Source organism: Athene cunicularia, assembly GCF_003259725.1.
Source record: "Athene cunicularia isolate RWA chromosome 5 unlocalized genomic scaffold, athCun1 chr5_part1, whole genome shotgun sequence".
Taxonomy (NCBI): domain Eukaryota; kingdom Metazoa; phylum Chordata; class Aves; order Strigiformes; family Strigidae; genus Athene; species Athene cunicularia.
Window position 1 is genome coordinate 41,977,108 of NW_020799101.1, and position 19,451 is coordinate 41,996,558.

General features: G+C 56.0%; 2 protein-coding genes across 6 annotated transcripts in view; one reads left to right on the forward strand and one right to left on the reverse strand.

The window, feature by feature from the left end:
* Positions 1-8,559, forward strand: part of LOC113480562 (transmembrane protein 263-like) — a 240,785-nt gene extending 232,226 nt beyond the window's left edge. For all 3 annotated transcript variants that reach the window (XM_026849414.1, XM_026849412.1, XM_026849413.1), the window contains one exon: positions 3,623-8,559. In XM_026849414.1, the coding sequence (XP_026705215.1) occupies positions 3,623-3,909 (287 nt within the window). In that variant the 3' untranslated portion in view covers positions 3,910-8,559. The remainder of the gene's footprint in view (positions 1-3,622) is intronic.
* A 2,237-nt stretch (positions 8,560-10,796) lies between these two features.
* Positions 10,797-19,443, reverse strand: CHST1 (carbohydrate sulfotransferase 1). Of its 3 annotated transcripts, none has more exons than XM_026849915.1 (2): positions 19,286-19,443; positions 10,797-12,809 (listed from the first exon to the last, which is right to left on the reverse strand). In XM_026849915.1, the coding sequence occupies exon 2, from the start codon at positions 12,763-12,765 to the stop codon at positions 11,506-11,508; it is 1,260 nt and encodes a 419-aa protein (XP_026705716.1). In that variant the 5' UTR covers positions 12,766-12,809; positions 19,286-19,443; the 3' UTR covers positions 10,797-11,505. The 3 variants fall into 3 exon arrangements, with proteins under 3 accessions (XP_026705716.1, XP_026705717.1, XP_026705715.1); XM_026849916.1 differs by lacking the exon at positions 19,286-19,443 and adding an exon at positions 18,475-19,271; XM_026849914.1 differs by lacking the exon at positions 19,286-19,443 and adding an exon at positions 14,807-18,459.
* Positions 19,444-19,451: the final 8 nt, after the last annotated feature.

A 19,451-nucleotide genomic window follows, 5' to 3' on the forward strand; every position in this document is an offset into this window, starting at 1 on the left:
TGAGGGTAGCTCCAGACCAGATGCAGGCAGCGTGTGAAGCACTGGTGCTCCAGTGTGCTGCAGCTTCATTGTCTCTGCCTAGCTTAATCAGAAAGAACCTTTGTCCTTGTCTTTCTTCATTAGTATTTCCTGACATTTTCTCCAATATGTTGTAGCTCTTTGCTGGCAGAGTAACATCCCCCCTCAATCTCGTCTGCAGTTGCCTCCTCCTCTCTGGTCCCTGGGCTATCCACCTACAGGCATTCCCATATCATCTAAGAGATTTTCACTCTCGTGTTGTTCAAATAGCTGAGCAGCTCCAGAAGCCAAAATCCTCCCACAGAGGGGTTCCAGGTAGCCTCAGACACAGGTTTACCTGGGGAGAGCCAGGAAGATTATTGCTGCTTTGATATAGCTCTTGGCTCTGCAGCTGAGCATGCCAGTAGGTGTTTAATGCCCAGAGCTTCTGCATTGCAGTCCTCTGGGACGCAAAGGATCCTGCTTCCTCAGACAGGGGAGCAGGAACACGAGACCTGCCATCCTCAGAGGATGGTGTTCATTTGGAGGACAAGTCTGATTTTCACTGAGTAGAGTTCTGCTTTACAGTTGCATGGATTTCTGGGCCCCTCTGTTCTTCCCGTCCTCAGTCTGAAGACAAAACAGAAAAATGGCTGTACTGGATAAGCTGTGTGCAGCAGTTGAGGGGCTGGCAACTGAACTGGAAATGGAGCCAAGGAGTCTCAGCAACGTTGAGAGAGAGGAGAAAAAAAACCACTTAGAGAAATTGTTGAGGAATACGCGAGCAATATGTTGTATTGTAGAACTGTAGCTGCTACAGCAGAAACTCTGTACTGGCCTCTCTCAAACTCCATTTTGCTCACCAGATTATCAGACAGATGTGTAACGTAAGGTTTATTCCGAGTCAGCAGAGCTGGTTGACACCAGACTCCTCATAGGCACTGCCCTGAGACATGCCCAAGGGAGAGCTCTGTACAGCCTGGGAGAAGCTCAAGGGAAGACATACGACTCTGAGGAGACTCCAGAATCTGCAGAATTTCAGAAGAATACAAGACAAAAATACCTAGGAAAGATCATCACACCCTGTAATTCAGGTTCATGCCTAGACTAGGTTAGGCTGCTGTATGCAGCCTCCTCTGAAGAATCCCCCTTCTGTTCCTCAGCTAGAAATGGAGTCAGAGGAATTGATTCACCTTACTTAAACTTCTGTGTTAAGTGCCTGAAAGTTAACAATTTGAATCTGAAGACATCTTAATTTGTTTCCTAAGAAGCCTAGAAAGTCCCCCTTTCCCACAGATAACGTGGTGCAATCTGAGAGTCCCCGGTGTGAGTAGCTGGCCTCCTGTCTGCCCCAGTGCTTGTAGCACAGGCAGCAGCTCTGATCCAGTTGGCAAGGTCAGGTTGTCCCTTCAGCTGCATGCATCCAGCACCCCAGGGCAGCTGGTGCTTCCAAGGATAAAATCCGTGCCCTGCTGCTGCTGCTGAGTGTTTTCTGTCAGGCTTATGGTTGGTTTGTTTAAAAAAAAGATAAAAAAAGACAAGAAAAAAGCTTGTTTTCCAGCAGCACTTAGAGACCCCACTGTGTTGTGTGACATGCGGACAACAGGAAGATCGTCTCTGCTCCAAAGGATTCACAGGATAGCTTGGCAGAAGTACACTGAATAGCAGATGTGGTAAAGACACGGCGTGAGACAAGTTAGCAACAGTAAGAGGAAGATGTTTGCTTACACTGACTAGGTCTGACATCTCCATCAACCAGGGTGTGCAGCGTGCGAAGGCCCCGCAACTTGATGAGCGGTTGGGCCAGCCTCCCGGCACTCCCCAGGCCTTTGCTTGTTGGCAAAGGAAATCCACTGCCTACATCGGCGCTGGCTCTGATCTGTGTGGAAGTGAAAGCGGGAGGAGACATCAAAGAGGGGTTTCCAGGTGAAGTTTTCTGCTGTCTGGAATATTATTAACAATCAAGGAAGGAAGCCGCTGCTGGACTGGATAAACAAGAGGGGCTTTCTTCTCGGGGACCTTTAGAGAAAGGGGGTGGAGGGAGATGAGAGTGCAGTGGAAGGGTTGGGATCTCAAGGAGAAGGTGCATTCAGCCAGCATTCGGCTCCCTGCCATCAGCTGTAGCGAGCTTGTCCATCTGCTTAGGTTAGCGGTGTGTCCGTCTGTGCAGCCCAGCCCAGGCGGGTGGCTGAACTGGGATGCTGCAGCCGGGCTCTCTCCCTCTTTGGTCCCAGGGACAGATGCCAGGCCTGTGCCCGTGCCGGGGGACAGGTGTGCACAGGGCTATGCAGTGCAGACGGGCTGTTCCTTGGGGTCCCGGCAGAGCCTCTGCCGTACTCTGTGCTGACAATGGCTGGTGCTGACATGGCCCCTGTCTTGGGCTCTCTGCAGAAGCGTGGCTGCACCATGTTTTTATGCAGGTTTGCAGAAGGGTATTTCCACCCCTGTCATTTCCCCACTTCTCAGGAAACGGTGTATGTATTTATCAGGGTGCAAAAGCCCTGCTTCATCAGCAATGTGCAACCTCTCTTCTGAGTAGGTAATGGGTTAGACAAGCTGCTGCTGCTCCAAAGATCCTGTATTCCCAGCTGGTGCTTGCTTTTCTTCCTGCCAGGATTGCTTTATTGTATTTTTGCAATTATTAGTAACTCATCTCATGTACGGAACTGGCAACGAATCCGAAGCCAGAGGATCCAAAATATCTCGCCCCGCAAAAAGAGCAGCTCCTCCTTTGCTGCCTGCACGCAGCATTGTTAGCTGACGCAGAGGGAGAGGAGTGCGTGGAGGCCAGCAGGAGAGCTGTGGGTTTGAATCCCGTGAGTAGCAGTTCAGAGTCAACCCTTTCCCAAGAAGTGGTGAGCTGTGAACGTTATGTCTGCAGTGTTGTGGGCAGGTGCGATGGCAGCTTGGGTGGGTATATCGTGCTGGCCTTGATCCAGTTGGCACAGGTAAACCAGCAGTGACATAGTGTAGCAACTTAAGCACTGTCTTAACACTATTAAATACATAGCTGAGATCTCCAGCGGGCTTGTACAACCTGAGGTGACGTTTGTGTCACTGTATCTTTACTGCAGTTTGCTATCTGTGCTAGCTCAATTACAGTTCTTACAGATAGGTCTGTGCTGTGTTTCAGTCCCGCATCTGACACTAGCGCAGACCTGCCTCCGAACAGATGCTTCTGAGGACCTGCAGGCCACACAAACGTCAGCAGTTGCTGTCTGCAGTTCATGCCTTCTATGCTGGCATTAGTCTTTGTGATTTACTGGTGTCAGCCAACATGCAGGGGAGGGGAATTACATCTCTTGTTAGTGGGATTTGCTTTGCATTGCAGCACTGGGGCTTGTGAGTTTGGGTCTGTAACTGAGCCACCTTCTTCTCTTCTCATCTCTGTCACTTGGGCAATTCTGCTCCCACTCCCTACCCTCCCAGAGCCCTCTCCTGCCCTGCTGTCGGCATGGGATCAGTCCTCGTTCCTCCTTCAGGCACTGAGAGGTCTGGGGCTGCAAGACACAGCGCATATGGGAGCGTGCACCATGATGAAAAACCCTCCTGGGCTGGAAGAGGTGCCCAGGGAGAAGGTCTTTGGCATGGACGCTTCTGATTTTCTCTTTCTCTCTCCCCGCAGATGCCAGCAAGGACCATCCGCAGCAGCAGGCAGGGGTGATCTGGAGAGTGACGGGTGGCCTGTTCAGTATCACCCGGGGAGCCGTGGGAGCCACGCTGGGAGGAGTTGCCTGGGTGGGCAGCAAAAGCCTGGAGCTCACCAAAACAGCTGTAACCAGCGTCCCTGCTGCTGGCGTCGGACTGGTGAAGGGCAGCGTCTCAGCAGTGACCGGCGGCGTCGGAGCTGTGGGCAGTGCGGTCGCCAGCAAAGTCCCTTTCACCGCAAAGAAGAAGGACAAAGCTGACTAATCCCCGTCACAGCTCCCTTCCGAAAGATCAACCTGCCCATACTCTCCCCCAACACAGCACCTCTTTGAGTTGGAACCAGCCTCTTCAGGGAGGGTCAAGCACCTGAGCAGACTCTGGCTGCAGCCTGCTCTGCACCGCCTGCCTGGCTCAGAGTTCACAGAGCCGCTGTCAATGCCTTTCACTCCCATCACCTACTGGGAACCATCTTTACTCCGAGGGCTTTAAAGGCACCGTTGTCTCTGTCTTGCAGTTTCCTCTCTCCCTTCTTGCTCTTGTAAGCACAGAGGGGTGGGACAGGGCATCAGGCTACATCTGCCTAGAGGCAGGGGGAGTAACAGGGGAGGGGGAGGAACTATGCCTGGCTTGAAGTGTGGGTTGTGTAGTCAAATTCGACTTCAGCTGGGAAGACAGCCTCTGGAACACTCCTTCCCTTGGCGCTGGGAGGTGTGTTTGGGGGGTCTGCCTGGCGGAGAACCGTAGAAGAGAGTCCCACTCACACAAAGGAAAGATACTGTGAGAAGGGGGAAGCCTCCCTCCTGCCCTGCACCTCTTACCTTTTCTTTGCAGGGCCCATCCCACAGGCTGCTCCCAATCACTTAATCCCTGACTGAATTGCACCCTTCAGAGAAGAAACCCTCAAGCTCAGCAGAGCAGCTCCGGGGATGATGCCACACAAGAGTATGATATGTCTCAGGCCATCAACTTCTACACAGATTTTCTTGGTGAGAGGCAGGAGGATGAAAGCTGCTGTATGTTCTTGTGTGGGGAAGGAGCTGACAGTGGCATCTGCCAGGCCTCTGTGATATTGCAGCACAGGTGGTGTTTGCTCCACAGAGAGACAAACCAGGCCTTTTGGTTTGACCCTTGAAGTCCTTGCAGTATCCCCATCTGCAACAGGGGCGTTTTGACTCTAGGCCACACTCTCACTCCACAGACGTCACTAGTAACCATGAGCAAGTATGTTCCCAAATGCCACCCCAGTTCTGCTGCAGGGAGGGAAGGGAGGCCAAGAGCGATGCTTTCCCATGACTCAGCAGCCCGGGAGCAGTGGCTGGGTATGAGTGGGCTGCGCCGCATTGGAGAGCGCTTCCCCGAGGGGCTGAGCGCGCTCCAGCGGCAGCCAGCCTGCACGGGGCACCAGCAGCTCCTCCACTCGCTGCTCCCAGGACTCCGGCCCGGCTCCTCTAAATGACCGTGTTGCACTAAATAGCCCACCCACACTCATAGTGCCACAGAAACCCAGACACCTGCCTCCATGTGGGAGTCACAGCCATCCTCAGCCTGGCCCATGGTGCCCCGGGGGCCGTGTGGCATCGTGTGCACACACACACGTGCACACATGCATGCACTCACTCACTCCAGGGTCCCCTGTAGTTCTCGGGATGAGGAAAGCCACAGACTCCACTGTTAACTGTGCAGCTCCTGGCTTTGGCAGGTGATTAGCCTAGGTCATTAGGTGTTGGATGCAATAGGCAAGTGAAGCAGTACTTGTGCTGTATTTTATAAATATGCATCAGTGTTAGCGAGTGTGTATGTACCAGTCCACAGGCATGTCTTCAGCCAGGTAAACAAAACTGTGCCACTGCCGCAGAGGAGTTCACAGTCACTTTCGGCACTTCCAGCGTATAGTTTTTATATAGGGTCCTGGTCAAAATAAAAATCATGTCTTAGAGGATGTTTTCCCCTCTTGTTGCCCAAGAGTGTAGTTTATTGAAACCAAAGGAATGTGAAAAATCCCCTTTGTCTATGCGGTTTGTTTACTTTCTGCCCTATCTTTTGGACATTGAAGCCAACTTCCTTGATCTTCATTTCCCATTAGAGGTCATTGCCCTTCCTGGCTGCTCTCTTGTGCTTTAGGATTCAGACATCAGGGAATATTTAACTACCACCGCCCCCCCCACCATTTTTGCTGAATGTTCTTGGGCTTGTGAAACAGTTTTCATTCTGACCTTTATTAAATCCACATTTTGGGCCTGACGTAAGTCTCTGTGTCCCTGTGCTAGTCACGCTGGCGTTAGTCTCTCTCCATACCCTTCTCTTGGGTAGTCCCCGCTGTTTGCAGTGGCAAGAAGTTGCTGATCTCCATAGTGTGTTCCTCTTGATATCGTGAGAGTGGTTTAACCTATATCTTTGTTTCTGAAGAAAAATAGCATTTGGTATGTGTGTGGATTTCCTCAGTCTCTTTTTTCTGGTGAAGGCCAGGTTGACCCAGATGTGTCGGTTTTGTCTCTGAAGGCAGTGGCTTCACAGAAAGATCAGGCCTTGATGTGCGCCTGCACTTTGCTGCGATGCTCATGGCAGTTGGCAAGGCCAGAAGAAGTCTTGTCTGTTCTTCCTTTGTCTCAAATGCCCTGCAAAGCAGGAGGACAGTTTGCACTGTGTGAATCTCTGCTCACTGCTCTCCCTGAGTGCATTTCATTTCTTATTCCAGATCACAGGCTGCTCCTGGAGCCAGCTCTAACTCCAAAGCTAAAAGCTGCTTGGGCATAACTAGCTGTGCTATCACCGGCCCTCTTAGAAATACAGTTTCTTACCTATTGGACAGAAGACAGTCTTCTTCCAAACTGCCTCTCCCAGGCCGTGGGCAGGGGAAGATAGTATCTAAGGGGCTTTACTTCACCAGCCACCCCTGGGCAGATGCTGGGAGGCTCATCATGCTTTTGGCTAACCACTATCCCACACAGGCTCTTGCTGGGGGAGGCAATATATCCTTCCCAAGCTGTTACCTGTGGGCACTGAGCTTGCAGAGCAGGCATGGAAAATGGGATTAAGGTGCATTAAGGAAGGCCATAAGGGTCCTGAGGCTTTCCCCATCTTTTTTATTTCTGCTCTTCTCTGTGACCTTGCAGTAAATGGAGTAAAGCTCTCCATTGAAAGCCTTCTTGTCTGGAGCTGCCATTTCCTTACAGAATGGCCTGTAGAAGGGGAGAAGAGGTGTGAGGGGAACTCGCAGCCTAAATCGCTGTTCTTATAGCCCAGCTAACGGAGAACTCGTGGACCATAAATGGCAAAAGAGATCAAATTAGCAGGCAGGGGTAGGAGATTAAATCTACTCCAAAACCAGGGCCTCACACCGCTTAGCAGGCATTCAGGAATACGTAACTGTGCAGGAATCAAAGGCTCCTGGAAAGTATGTCTCTGTTAACATCCTAGGCCTGCTCAATTCATCCAGGCAACCCAGCCCCAGGCCGCCTTTCTGGACACTCTCAGCACCAGAACAGAAGGAAAACAGAGTCGGTGTTCCCAGTCTAAGAGCCAAGATGCCTCCTGACACCTTTGTTTGCAGGATGGTAGGATCTGGATCCGGTGGGAAAGCTGCTGGCTCCTGACAGATGCCCTATCTTTCCTCCTCCCCCACTACAGACCGCAGCCATCTCAGAGTCCACCTGAGCCACTGGTGCAGCCATTCTCCCACCACCCCTTAGTGGCAAAAACTACATTGTGCGTAAATCCCATTGCTACTAGGTGGAGGGAGCTGGGGCAGCACCGGTATGGAAGAAAGGATTGAAGTGAGTACAAGGAAGATCACCAGCTTTCAGGTGACGGTGAGGGGGTGAAGAGGGACCAGTGATAGAAGGAGGTGAGGAGCCGGGGAGCAAGAAGGAGGGGAGCTTGGGTGGAATTTGTTTGTTAGGATCTGAATCAGAGAGGAATAGAATGGAGTTTGACCTGGGGAAAAACACAGAAAGGAAACTGTATGAATGTGGGTTTGGTGTGTAGTGGTGGTCCACACCTGGCTGGTGCCCAGCTTCCATAGTAGTGATGATTGATAGGGATTTCCATTTAGATGGATCGATGTGCCCAAAGGATGGTCCAAGCACCAGACCAGCTCCCTCCTTGCCACTCCCGTTTCCCAGATCTCCCCCAGGCTTTTGTCATAATCTCCCCATGGTGGAGGTGGGATGTGGCCCTACACACAGCCCTGTACGCTGCCACAGCTGGACGTTCCCCATGCCCCAAAAGTGTGCTCCGTCTGAGAGAAGAGCCCACAGGCACATCCTCTCCTCCCTTTTCCCTTCACTCATCTCATTATCCTTTTTTTTTTTTTTTTTTAAATTTCTCCCTTAGCTTTCTGTCTCACCTCTGGGTAGAGCTCTCCAAAGCTCTCACCGAGACCTTCATTAAACATCCACGCTCATATTGGCTGGGAGGGCAGAGAGGGCAACTCTGCCCCCACAGCTCCCCTGGCTGGGAGAGAAGTGCATGTCTTCCACCCCTCTCTGTCCCCTTGTGTTGTGTGTGTGGGAAATCTTAACCCACTTCTTTTCCTCTGGGTTCCCTCGTTGGCTCTTGTCCCTGTGGGTGGGTCATTTCTTGTGTCTCCATTGCAAAGTCATCCTTGTAAAAACAACAGTGGGAGCAGAAACACGGAGATGGCTAGAGAGAGCCACAGAACTGCTGGAACACATACTGGGGCCCGACTCTGCTTCTCTAGGAGCTGAGCAGCCCTCTGGTAACCCAAAACCGTCACTGCGGCCGCGTGGTCCTGTGCACGGTGCTGGGCTCCAGAGAACACTTTTGTTCTTTTATCATTTCAGTGTCTGTAATTGGTTTCCTACTGAATTTGTTTGCTTGGTTTGTTTTGCAGTGTGTTTCTGGGAATATTCTGCATCTCTGTATTTTAATTACAGTAAAATTTGAGGATAAAAACCTTGGTTATGCTGGCTTTTGTTTCCAGTGGGGGGGAAAGAGGAGAGGAAGCACAGTTGAAGGAAGATGTTAAAGATTCCTTGGGAAATCAGATCTCTCCCCTAAGGGCTACATGAGGCACCAAGCAGGGCTGAATCTCCATCCCTGCTTAAACTAGGACATGGCTTTCAACTGTGATTCAAAAGCCATTTTGCTTCAGGCACATTTCCTGATTGGAATGGTAAGAACAGTTTGGATAAGACTTCTAAACTCAATTTCTTATGTTAGCTTAAAGACCAGCACATGAGAGGACTTCTGGGCTGGGGACAGCTGTCCTAGCCCTGAAAGGAGGATCTCGGCAGCTGAAGACAGGAAATTTTGCCTCTCAACCACCTGCAGGTTTGCGTAGCCACTTTTCCCAGCTGAGGAAGCAAGGAGAAGCCTTGTTCCCCCCACAGCAGCCTGCCTTTTCTGCAGAAGGTGGTTTGACATCCCCCCCTCCTCCCCGAGCTGCAGGGGAGCGCCTCCAGGCAGCCAGACCCTCAGCTTGCTGGCTGCCAGCGGGGCTGCTGGGCGGGGAGAGGCACAAGCTGGCCACCCTGGCCACCTCATCCTGCCACGGGCACTTACCCAGAGCAGAGCTGCCCGATGCTGCCGGGACCGGGCAGCCCTCATGCAGGGAGGATCACAGCCCAGTGGCTGGGCTGTGCAGGATCAGGCCCCAGGCAGGGTGTCCCTTTTACCGGGTCGAGGCCAGGAGCCAACAGCTCGACGTTTGTTAAGTGCTGACAAAAGGATTAATTTAGTAACTAATAACGGGGCAATCAAGCCATTTATTTGGTTGACGTTTTGCTGCCAGCTGCTCGGTAAGAGCGGCATGCAGCGCGCTGATGGGGCTGGCAGCGGCCGCCTCTGCCGCAGGCCCCGCGCCTCCATCCTCACCCGCTGGCATGGGTTCCCAGGCACTGAACCCCCGCAGCTCTGGCAGTGGAGGGGGGGGAAGGTGCCTGGGGTGAGGGCCTCTCCCAGGAGCTGCCCCCAACGCCCGCTGTGGGGAGGCACCTGCACGCCCTCACCCTGTTCCTCACCGGGCTGGAGCCAGCCACTTCGCCCCCGTGGAGAGGCCAGCAGATACCTCACCCCTGCTCACCTTTCCCACAGCCCAGCTGGAGCAGGTTTGCCATGTTAAGTCATGTTGCAAAACGCAACTAACAAGCTGCCCCTCCAGAGGTCTTTAACGAGGGAAAAGGATGCTGGAAAATCACTTCCAGTCAAAGCTTTTCCCTGCCTCACCCAGACTGTGGGTCCCAGCTCCCTGTGCATGACTGCAGCACCCGGTCTCACCCCCTCCCAAGTAAAAACTTGGCCTGGAAGCCGGTGGGCAGCGGACCTCAGAAGAGGCCTTTGGCGAGAAGACCTGCCCAGGTCAGTGGGCTGTGGGTGACTCCAACTCCCCTGTGCCACAAATGGGTCCAGCGCTGGGGGTGTGCGGCTGGGGGTAGGTGTGACCAGCCGTGGCCACATCTCTCTGTGGGTCCCTGTCCTGCACAGAGCTGGGAAACTGCAGGGGCACTGCTGTCCTCTGGCCCCTGGGGCCTGGCCACGGTGGAGGACCCTGTCCCAGCTGGTCGGAGGAGCTGGTGGGCTGTTCCAGCAGGCAGGGCTCAAACAGACCAGCTCTGTCTGGCGTCAGGCTCCTGGCGCAGTGTTGCTCCCATCCAGCAGCTTGCGGCCCTGCTCAGCCCGCAGGCCCTGCGTGGCAGCGGGCAGCCGGCAAAGGAAAACTCGCACATTGCCAGAACGGTCGTCTTGTTCGCTCGTTTTCATTCTGACAGTTTTATGACCTGAACTCCAGCACTTTTCTCTGGTCCTGCAGGGAAGGCCACGCCAACGCTGGCGTTGACGGCATCAGACGTGGCGGGGGGGGGCAACAAGGGGCTGCCACAAGCACTCTCAGCCAGGCGCTTTGGCAAGTCTCGTGCCCCCACACAGGCCAACAAGCCCTCAGGTCTGTAAATAACCACAGGTTCTCACTTTTGGCTTAACTACTTGCATTTTGACACACTTCAGATGCAAACATGCACATGCCCAAGGGGGTGGCTGCAGTCCACTGCAGCCCTGGGGGCTGTGGTGTCTGCTCCCTCCCTCCCAGCTTGCCCCCACCCGCTCCCAGCCTCAAAGGAGCCAGGCAGACCAGGAGACGCTGCTCTGCCTGTCACCTGTGCAGCCACCGCAGCTTAGTCGCTGAGGTCTTTCAGTTGAACTTCACCCCCAGGTCAGTTTTATTGCACTTTTATTTACAGAAAACACAGAAATAAAGCATTAAATGTGTTGGGCTTTCACCAAACCACCCAATCACCTTTTTTTCCCTTTTTTTTTTTTCTTTTATGGGTTTTTGGCACAAAGAAATATCACAGGTGTTACCAAACAACCATGTACGAGCAGCTGACCAACTGCTCAGCCCAATAACAGGACTTAAACAGACAGACATGTCGCACCGAGATCAAAAACAAGGAGGTTGTTCCATGTTCAGCTTCCAGTCTAACCTGCTCATCGGGGGCAAAGGGAGTTATTCTGGAGGGGATGACACCATTCATAAATTATATTTATATTTACCTCTTACATTGTAAAAGTAAACAGTGCAAAAGTACAGTACCCCAGGTACCCTTCTGTTTGGAAAGCTTGAAGGTTGCTTTATACATTTTGTGTGTTTTGTAAACATTGTTACCCATCCACAGTTCTAGCTCTTGCTTGGAGAGACCCGACTCCTCTTGTGTCCGAAACGTAGTGAGGGACAGCAATTGCTTCCCCTGGACTCAGCTGTTGAGATTCCCGCTCAAGGTTTAGTGCAAATTTTGGAGAGAAAAAGACGAGAGATAAAGAGGGGGGGAAAGAAACCGAAAGAAAATAAAATAAGGCAACAGTTAGAAACAGTCCGTATCAAAACTGGGCCCCCCTGGGGCTGCCTTAGGAGAAGGGCAGGAAGTCTCTCTCCTCTACCAGGCTGATGGAGAGGTTCTTCAGCTCCTCCTCAGAGCCAGCGGTTTTGTAGCCGAGCTGCGCCAGCACCTGCTGGCAGGCGTGCTGGGTGAACGCCACGATCTCGTAGGACAGCCGGAACCGCCACTTCTCTGCCGTCGCCGCCGAGTTGCGCACCGTCCCGTACTTGTGTTTGGAGGAGGACCTGTCTCCTCGGGTGTTGTTCTGTATCCAGCGCTCGACGTTGCTGTCCATGGGGATGCCCAGGAAATCATAGATCTCCTCAGTCTTTTTCATGGGGTTCCTGGCCAGGTCTTCGTACCGCACCAGCATGTACTTGCCCTTGAGCCACGGCGGCCGGTTGAGGCCGGTGGACACGGAGTTCCAGAAGTCCTCGCACACCGTGGTGAGCTGGGTGACATCCAGGTTGTACGGCTTCCTGCCAGTGCCATCCCAGATCCTCCACAGCCGGTAGGTATCCCGGAAGGTCTCGCTCCGGGACGCCAGGATCCCCCGGGGGTCCCTCACCAGCTGGATGACCTTCAAGTTCAGCCGCGGGTCCTCCACCAGCGCCCGGAGGTCGCTGACCTCGGGCACTCGCACGGTTTTGATGGCCACATGTCCGTGTTCTCGGCAGGACTCAGTGGCCAGCGTCAGGTTTAAGGTCCCGCACTTCTTCACACAGTCTCCCTCCTCCAGGTGGAGATCGACGGCTCCCAGGGACTCGCAGACGGGCGGTGAGCACAGGGCCTTGCTGGCTCCCCTGCGGAAGAGGCGGTCGGTGGTATGGTTGACAGGCTGGGGTTTGATGTAGTTCTCCAAGAAGTAGAGGTCACAGTCATACAGGCTCCTCAGCAGGTCTCGGCTGGCCCCCAGCATGACCCGCCTGTCCGTCGTACTCTTGCTCTGGGTCAGCTTTGGGATCAGGGTGTACTGGACGTGGTAGAGGGGCTCAAATAAATAGAAGACATCGAAGTGCTGGTTAAACAGCTGCCCAACAAACGAGGAGCCGCTGCGGGTGGTGGCAAGGATGAGGACATGCGTCTTCCTGGAGAGGTTATACGAGAAAGTGGGGCTCTCGTCGCACAGCCTGTCGACCGCATCAGTGTCCTGGCTCAGGCTGCAGTTCACAGGGTTGGGGATGGGGCAGCTGTGGAAGGACTTGGCAGTGAAGGTCCGGATTGCTGTGTACTGGATCGCAATGGATGCCAAGGCTAGTAGGAGGACAGCCTTCCAGGAACATTGCATGGCTGGTCACCTTCATGGAGCTTCTTCACAGGTCGTCTCGGTGTCTGCAATGCAACGGAGAAGTCATGGGTTGCGGAAGGACTGCCAAGGAGGACACAAGTATCCTACTGCTGGGGGTACTGACAGACACCCTCCTAGTGCACGTACATCAGCCATACCCACATGGACCCCCCGTCACACACTGCAGAGCCCCCATTTGGAGGAGAGGAAGACCAGGCAGAGGGTGGCAAGCCTGGAGGGACACTTCCAGCCAGGACTTCAGCCCAGGGCTGCCTCCTTCCAGGCTGGGGGTGTACACAAATCCTGTGCCCCAGGGCTCACCCTATGCCCTGTGGCCCAGGCAAGGGGATGTCAGAGCCTGGTGGACACACCGGCTATGTGCCTCCATCCTGCTGCTGCAAACACTCCTCCCCGGCTGCCTTGTGAGTCACCTGTCACCCCATCACCAGCCCATGCCCAGTGCAGGGTCCACGGCACAGAATGGGCATGGGATGGTGCCAAGCACTGCCTGGAGAGGCTTGTATCCATCCTTTCTGTCCAGCTGGCAGGACAAGGCCCATCCAGGCCAACAACCTCCTGCTTGGGAGAGGGACGATGACTCTCCTGGAGCTGCAAACCTCTTTTCTTAGAGGTCCTTCAGCCAGGCCAGCTCAGTCTGTCAGCCTCTGGGGATGAGTGGCAGCCAGAGCCGTGTCCTGGCTGGCATCCCGGCATGCCCCCAGCAGTGAGATCATGGTGCTGGCCACTTCCTGCGCAGGTCTGGGATTCAGGGACTGTAGTTGCACAGGGCAACTTCAGTGGTGCTAACCCCCACCTTGCTGCAGCCCGCACGTGGGCAAGGGTAGGGGAAGCCGAGCGGGATGCCTGGATAGGGCGCTCAGGGATGGCTAGGTGAGGGGCACCCCCGCCATGCCTGGGGAGCTGCCCGTTGCTGGCACGGGATCAAACTGCGGTGAGGCTTCCGCATCTCCCCAGTTTGCTAACCAAGCAACATGCACAGAGTGCTCTGCGGCACTCCAGAGCACAGGGCTTCACATCCACGTGCTGTCGCTCCCCAAGGCCAGGGCAGCAGATAGTAGATTCATCTCAGAAACCCCAAACAAGCAAAAATCCCTGCCCAGGGGAAACACCCCTGTATTAGCAACAGCTTTGAAGCTCCCCTGCACCCACTTTCCCATCCCCATCCTCCTTTCATGTCTATCCATCCCCGGCGTGGTACATTCACCTCTGCAATCACCTGCCCACCCTCCTCAGGCAAACCAAGGGGACAGACCCAAATATCTCCACTCCCCACTCAGCAGAGCTTTTTCTTCCCAGAGTGTCACCACCATCACTGCTTCTTCCCCACTCCCCTCATGCTCTCTGTGTATCCCCAGGCAGAGCACCGAGCTGGCCCCAAGCTGGTGGGGAGCTCCTGGTCCCCCGCTCGGCCACTGCGGGTGGGACTGTCACAGCTGCTGCTGCCGCTGTGGCTGAGGTCCCTGAGGGAGGCTGATGGGCCTGTTCAAGCCCAGGGCACCCTGAAATCCTCGATGGGCTCGGGATGGTGCAATGCTCCTGGTGCAACGCTCTCTGCAGAGCCAATGGCAGCTGGCACCGCATGTTGTTCCCATCTCCTCAACAGGCCCCACTCCCCAGAGAGACTGTCGTCCAGCGAGTGGCACCAGGAAGGTTGCCCAGACCTGCAGGTGAGTCAAAAATCTCCTTCCTTTATTTATTTATTTATTTAAATAATTTACCAGTTGCCTCAGCTGCTCGGTGCAGGCAGGAGGCTGCAGGAGCTGCCAGCTCCAGAGACCTCTCTGGGAGCAGGGGTTTAGAGCAGGACCCCAGCCCAGGGCTCTGGCACAGCTGCTGCAGGCGACCCCCAACCAGCCATCACCGTGTCTGCGCACCAAGAGCCGTGCTTGAGACCCGTAACAATGCTACGAATACGGGTTGCTTTCTCCTGGGCTGCTGCCTGCCAGGGATGCAGCATGTGGCTGGGTGACCAAAGTCACAGATGCTTGGCTATTGCTGCTTCTGGTTTGGGGTTACCCACCTTGCAGGGGAGAGACCTGGCGCCAGTGTTCACATGGGATATTCTAGCCCTTGGATAAAGTCTTTTTCCATGTCTGCTAAGTCAGGGCAGGACGGGAGGGTCCCTGCTAGTATCTCCTGGCGCAGGTGGCTCCCGTATGCTGCCTAGGTGGAAGCTGCAGTGGGAACACTTTCCTGCTCTCTAGTGATAGCCAGACACACTACATCCTGCACACAGCCTCAACTTCTACTCCTTGCTGCGCTGCTGATGGATGCTGGAGCAAATGCAACTTAGATTGTCCCAGGATGTGGCAGAAGCCCACTGCTGGTTTCCCTGCAAAAAGCAACCAGAGCCCAGGTGCCTCCTTGGTCCCGATCCCTGCCTGCGAGCATTTCGGGTCCTCCACCCACCCCAGCCCGCTCCCCTTCGCAATGCACTGAGCTGCCGAGGGGAAGAAACGGGGCATCGATTCACCTCCTTGGCAGAGCAGGTGGGAAACTACATCCCAGCTTCAGCCTCGGCTGCCCCTCGTCACCCTTTGCATGTGCCGTGCCTGCCTGCTGAGCTGCAGCCAGGGAGGGGCAGGTTTGGGGAGAAAGCTTTCCTCCCTGATGTCTCATCTGTGGCCTTTAGAGCCAGCCAGAGCCTCCTCTCAGCCCCCGGCCAGCTCTCCCACCTCCTCCCATCACTGCCTGTCCCCGAGGGGCTGCGGGAACCACTCAGCCCAGTCCTGGGCTCGAGAGGCAGCTGGGGGCTCTCAGGGGGCTCCTGGGACAGCACAAGCACGTGGCACCCGGGAGCTGGCGGCACGGCTGAGGATCGCTGCCACTTATGCTCCCGCTTGCTCGTCTGTCGGACACGGCCAGGCTGGTGTGCCATACCTGCCGAGGAGGGGCTGTGCGCAGCTCCGTGCGGCTCCGAGCAGGCTGGCCGAGCAGTGGCTGCAGCCACCACGCTGGAGTAGGACATCTCCTACACACAGGTGCAGCAGGATAGCTGCCTGCTCTCCCATCCCTGCCCTTTCTTAAATTGACTGGCTTCTCTTCAGGCACCGGGACGGGGGCCAGCAGCCCAGAGCAGCAGCTGGAGCGAGGGCCATGCCCTTGGGGGGCTGTGTGTGTGTGTGTCCTGTGTGAAGCATGTACTCTTTCGGCTACTCAGCCCTAGACGGCAGGAATGCTGTGACCATGGGAGTCAGCCGAAATGCTGGCCTCCCAAATGTTTCCATATTATAAAGTGTTCCCAGCTGAAATCTCCCTCTGCTCTGTCTCCAGCTCAGCTCCACCAAAGACGATGAGCGAATGCAGCCCGAGGGTGGGAGCTGAGTCTGGTAGGTCCCTCCAGGCAGCAGGAGCTGTGAGATGGAGCGGGGGTAAGTCACTCATACCTTCCAGCCCCCCGGCGCTGCTGGCACTGCAAGGGGCCCGTGAGAAGGCACGTGGGCTCTTTTTGTGCTGTGTCGGGGTCACCACTGCCCCTTCCCCAACCCTAACCCCCTTCTGCTCACAGCCTTCACTCCACAGCCATGCCCGCATCTCTGTCCGGCTGTCTGCAGTCGCATCAGGACCGGGCTGTCCACGAGGGATGTGCAGCATCCAACAACCTTCTCCGAGTGCTGCAGGGGGCTGGCCAGTGCCTGACACAGGGACGGGAGCATTGTCTGTGGGAAGAGGAAGGTGCTGAGCCTCTCCTCTCCCCTGCCTCGCTTCCCGCAGCCTCGAGCCCAGAGGAAGGCAGAGGATGGGCGCAGGCAGCGCAGCCTCCCCCACCCCGCACACCCGCAAACAGCAACGGGTGCATAATCACCTGCCTTCCTCCTCCTCCTCCTCCTCCACCACCTCCCCTGACTCCCAGCACCGCTCCGGGGAAGACAAACAGGCAAGAAGCCAGCAAGCCAGCCCAGGAGTGCTGAGGAGATCGGAGGTGATGAATTAAGCTGAATGGCATCCATGAGTCACTGGCACTGGGAGCAGCGAGCACGGCCGGCCAGCCGCAGCGCAGCAGAGGCCCGGGAGGAGATGCTGAGCTGTGGACTCCCATTTCAGGAATGGTCTTCCCAGGTTTGATGGGAATGACCTGCTTTTAGAGCCACGCAGCAGGCAGGCTCTGTCAGGCAGGCTGGACTCGGCGGGGCTGCTGCAAGGATCGGTGCCACTCGCACGTCTTCTCCCCTCCAAAAGCAGCCAGGTGTTATGTGGGGCAGTGCCTCACGGCACTGTGGCACTCTCAAGTTGCGTGGGGCTCCCGCAGCACCTCCAGGCACACGGCTGCCCTGCCTCCTGCCCCAAGCCTTCCTTGCAGGTTCCCTTGCTATTCCCCAGAGGTGTTTGGGCAACTCGGGTGTGACAGCAGCTTTAGGCAGGAGACCTTGCAGTAACTGGTACTGTCATTGCTGTTTCCCAGGCTCTCTCACAGGGCACTCAAAAAAAACCCCCTGCTCCTTTTGGCTGCCTTCCAGGCTGTCCCACTCTCTCGAGAGCTCCCCAGAAGTTGTGCCCTCAGCCAGGCTGAGCTCATCCTCGGCTCCCTCGCCACTGCCAGGGAAATCCCTCTGCGCTTCCCTATGGCGGGGAGGAAAGGAAAAGGGAGGTGCGAGGGTCTGTGCAACGCGGGTGCCCGCTCCAGCCCTGGCACAAGCCCCGGCGCCAGGACGATGGGCTGGAGAAGCACCTGTTCCCCCTGAGCCCTTCCTCAGGGCCCGCCTGGTGCTGGCCCAGCTACCGGCACCCTCTACCCCCAAAACCGATTCCCGCCAGCAAGGCTGTTTCCATGGAAACGGCAGAGTGACTCAGGACTTTGGGACCAGCTGGAAAACACAACTGTGAGCAGCAAACGCCCGAGAGGTGCCAGGGTCTCGGTGCCAGGAAGACGGGTGGATGAGCGCGGGGACCAGGCAGGGCTGCCTGCCTGCCTGCATACTTGGGCTCGCTCATGCCGGCACTGAGGGGCACACAGGCACACCCCACGCGAGGCAAAGCCCACGCCAGGACTTGTAAAGCAAACCCCCTCTCCTGACACAAGTGTGACTGCAGCACTTGGAGAGCATCACTGCAGCACGCGTGCCGGGGGACGCATCCCAGGACGTGCCTTGTCCCCCCGGGAGGGAGACCCACGTGTGCAGAGTCACCCACAGAGTTTGCAGCACCAACTTCGGCAGCCGCTCACCTGTCCCCTGCCCATCGAGAAACGCCCCTGGGTGCCGTGCCCCGGGCAGAGCAGCTTGCTGGAGGGCTGGTCGGAGTGGGGGGATGAAGCTGCAGCCCGTGGTGCCTCCCAGCCCAGCCAGCCTGGCTCCTGCGGCCCCACTCCCCTCCACCTCGCCACCCAGGCACGGAAATTAAGTCGTCAGGTTGCAAAACAACTCTCAGCCAGGGACCCACTGGCACCAGCCCTGCCGCTTCCCGGCATCCTCCCACCGAGCAAAGAGTTTATCTTGTAAAACAACATGTTGTGGCCACTGAGACGGGGAAGATGGGCTCCTGACGGGGGGTTTAACGACAAGCATCCCACTCGGTCGCAGCGGCTTAGTCATGCTGGTGGCTCTGTGAAGCCAGGCAGACGCTGAGCACACCCGTGGCCCACCCACCCGGGGTGCAGGCAGGCTGCACCCCACCGCTCCCCAAGGGAAGGGAGACCCCTGAGAAAAGGAGCAGCAAGCAGCCCCCCTTTCCCCTCACCACAGGCGCTACCTGATTTTGGGTACAGGCGCGTGAGCAGGGCTGGTCTCTGTCCCCAAGCCTTCGCCCCCCAGCAAGGCCCACCAACATGAGATCCTGACGGAGAGGAGCGAGCCTTCAGCCTCGCCTCCTCTTCAGCCGTGCAGCCCGAGAGCTTCCCTACACAGCTCCAAATGCCAGCCGGGGACTCACGCCCACCTCCTTCCCCGGGTGAGCCCCGCGCTGTACGCCGAGCGGAGGGGCTTCGTGCCCTCAGACCCGGACCCGCTCTGCTCTCCCGTGCATCACCTCCTGGGGCACTTTTCTCACGATAAGGCACAGGACCCCAGTGCTCAAAGCCACTCCTGGCACGTCCCCTGCTCGCCTATCTCTGCCCAGCCCCTCCACGTTTCAGAGGGACCAGGAGACCCTTTGCCACCAGAAGATAACTGCCCACTTTGACCAACACTTAAACCATCACAGAGCTCTCAACAGGGATTTTGGTTTTTCCCTACCGCACTCAGCATACACGTTTTGAGTTAATTAATCACTACCAGGTAATGCCAACCCCAGCCAGTCCCAGAGTTTTCTTATCGCAGCATCCACCTGTACCTGTTTATCCCTCATCTGCTGAACTGCATCTGTCTCTTCCCGAGGATGCGAACGCTCGGGTAAACCCGATACAATTTTTTTGCGCTCTCCCACCTTCCCTTGAGCCATCCACCAGCCTGTTTGTGCATGCTGGCTCCCTCCCTCCCGGAGCGCTCCCCTGGCAGGAGCTGGATGGCTCTTTTGGGATGAAGGCGCTCATTCACCACCTCCAAACCCTCCTTCTGCAACGCACCCAGCCGACGGCCGCGTCAAGAGCCCGAACCTTGAACCTCACAGCTTTCCTGCAGGACTGCTCCATGCCATGGCGCGCTCCAACCCCGCTCTGCGAGGTCTCCTCGCCAGCCTGCGTGCTCACGGCAGGTTTATCAGCCCACTTTGGGGTCTGACAGCAAATGCCG

Excerpts from the sequence above, each read along its gene's own strand:
- CHST1 (XM_026849915.1), bottom strand. The coding sequence starts at position 12,765 with ATGCAATGTTCCTGGAAGGCTGTCCTCCTACTAGCCTTGGCATCCATT.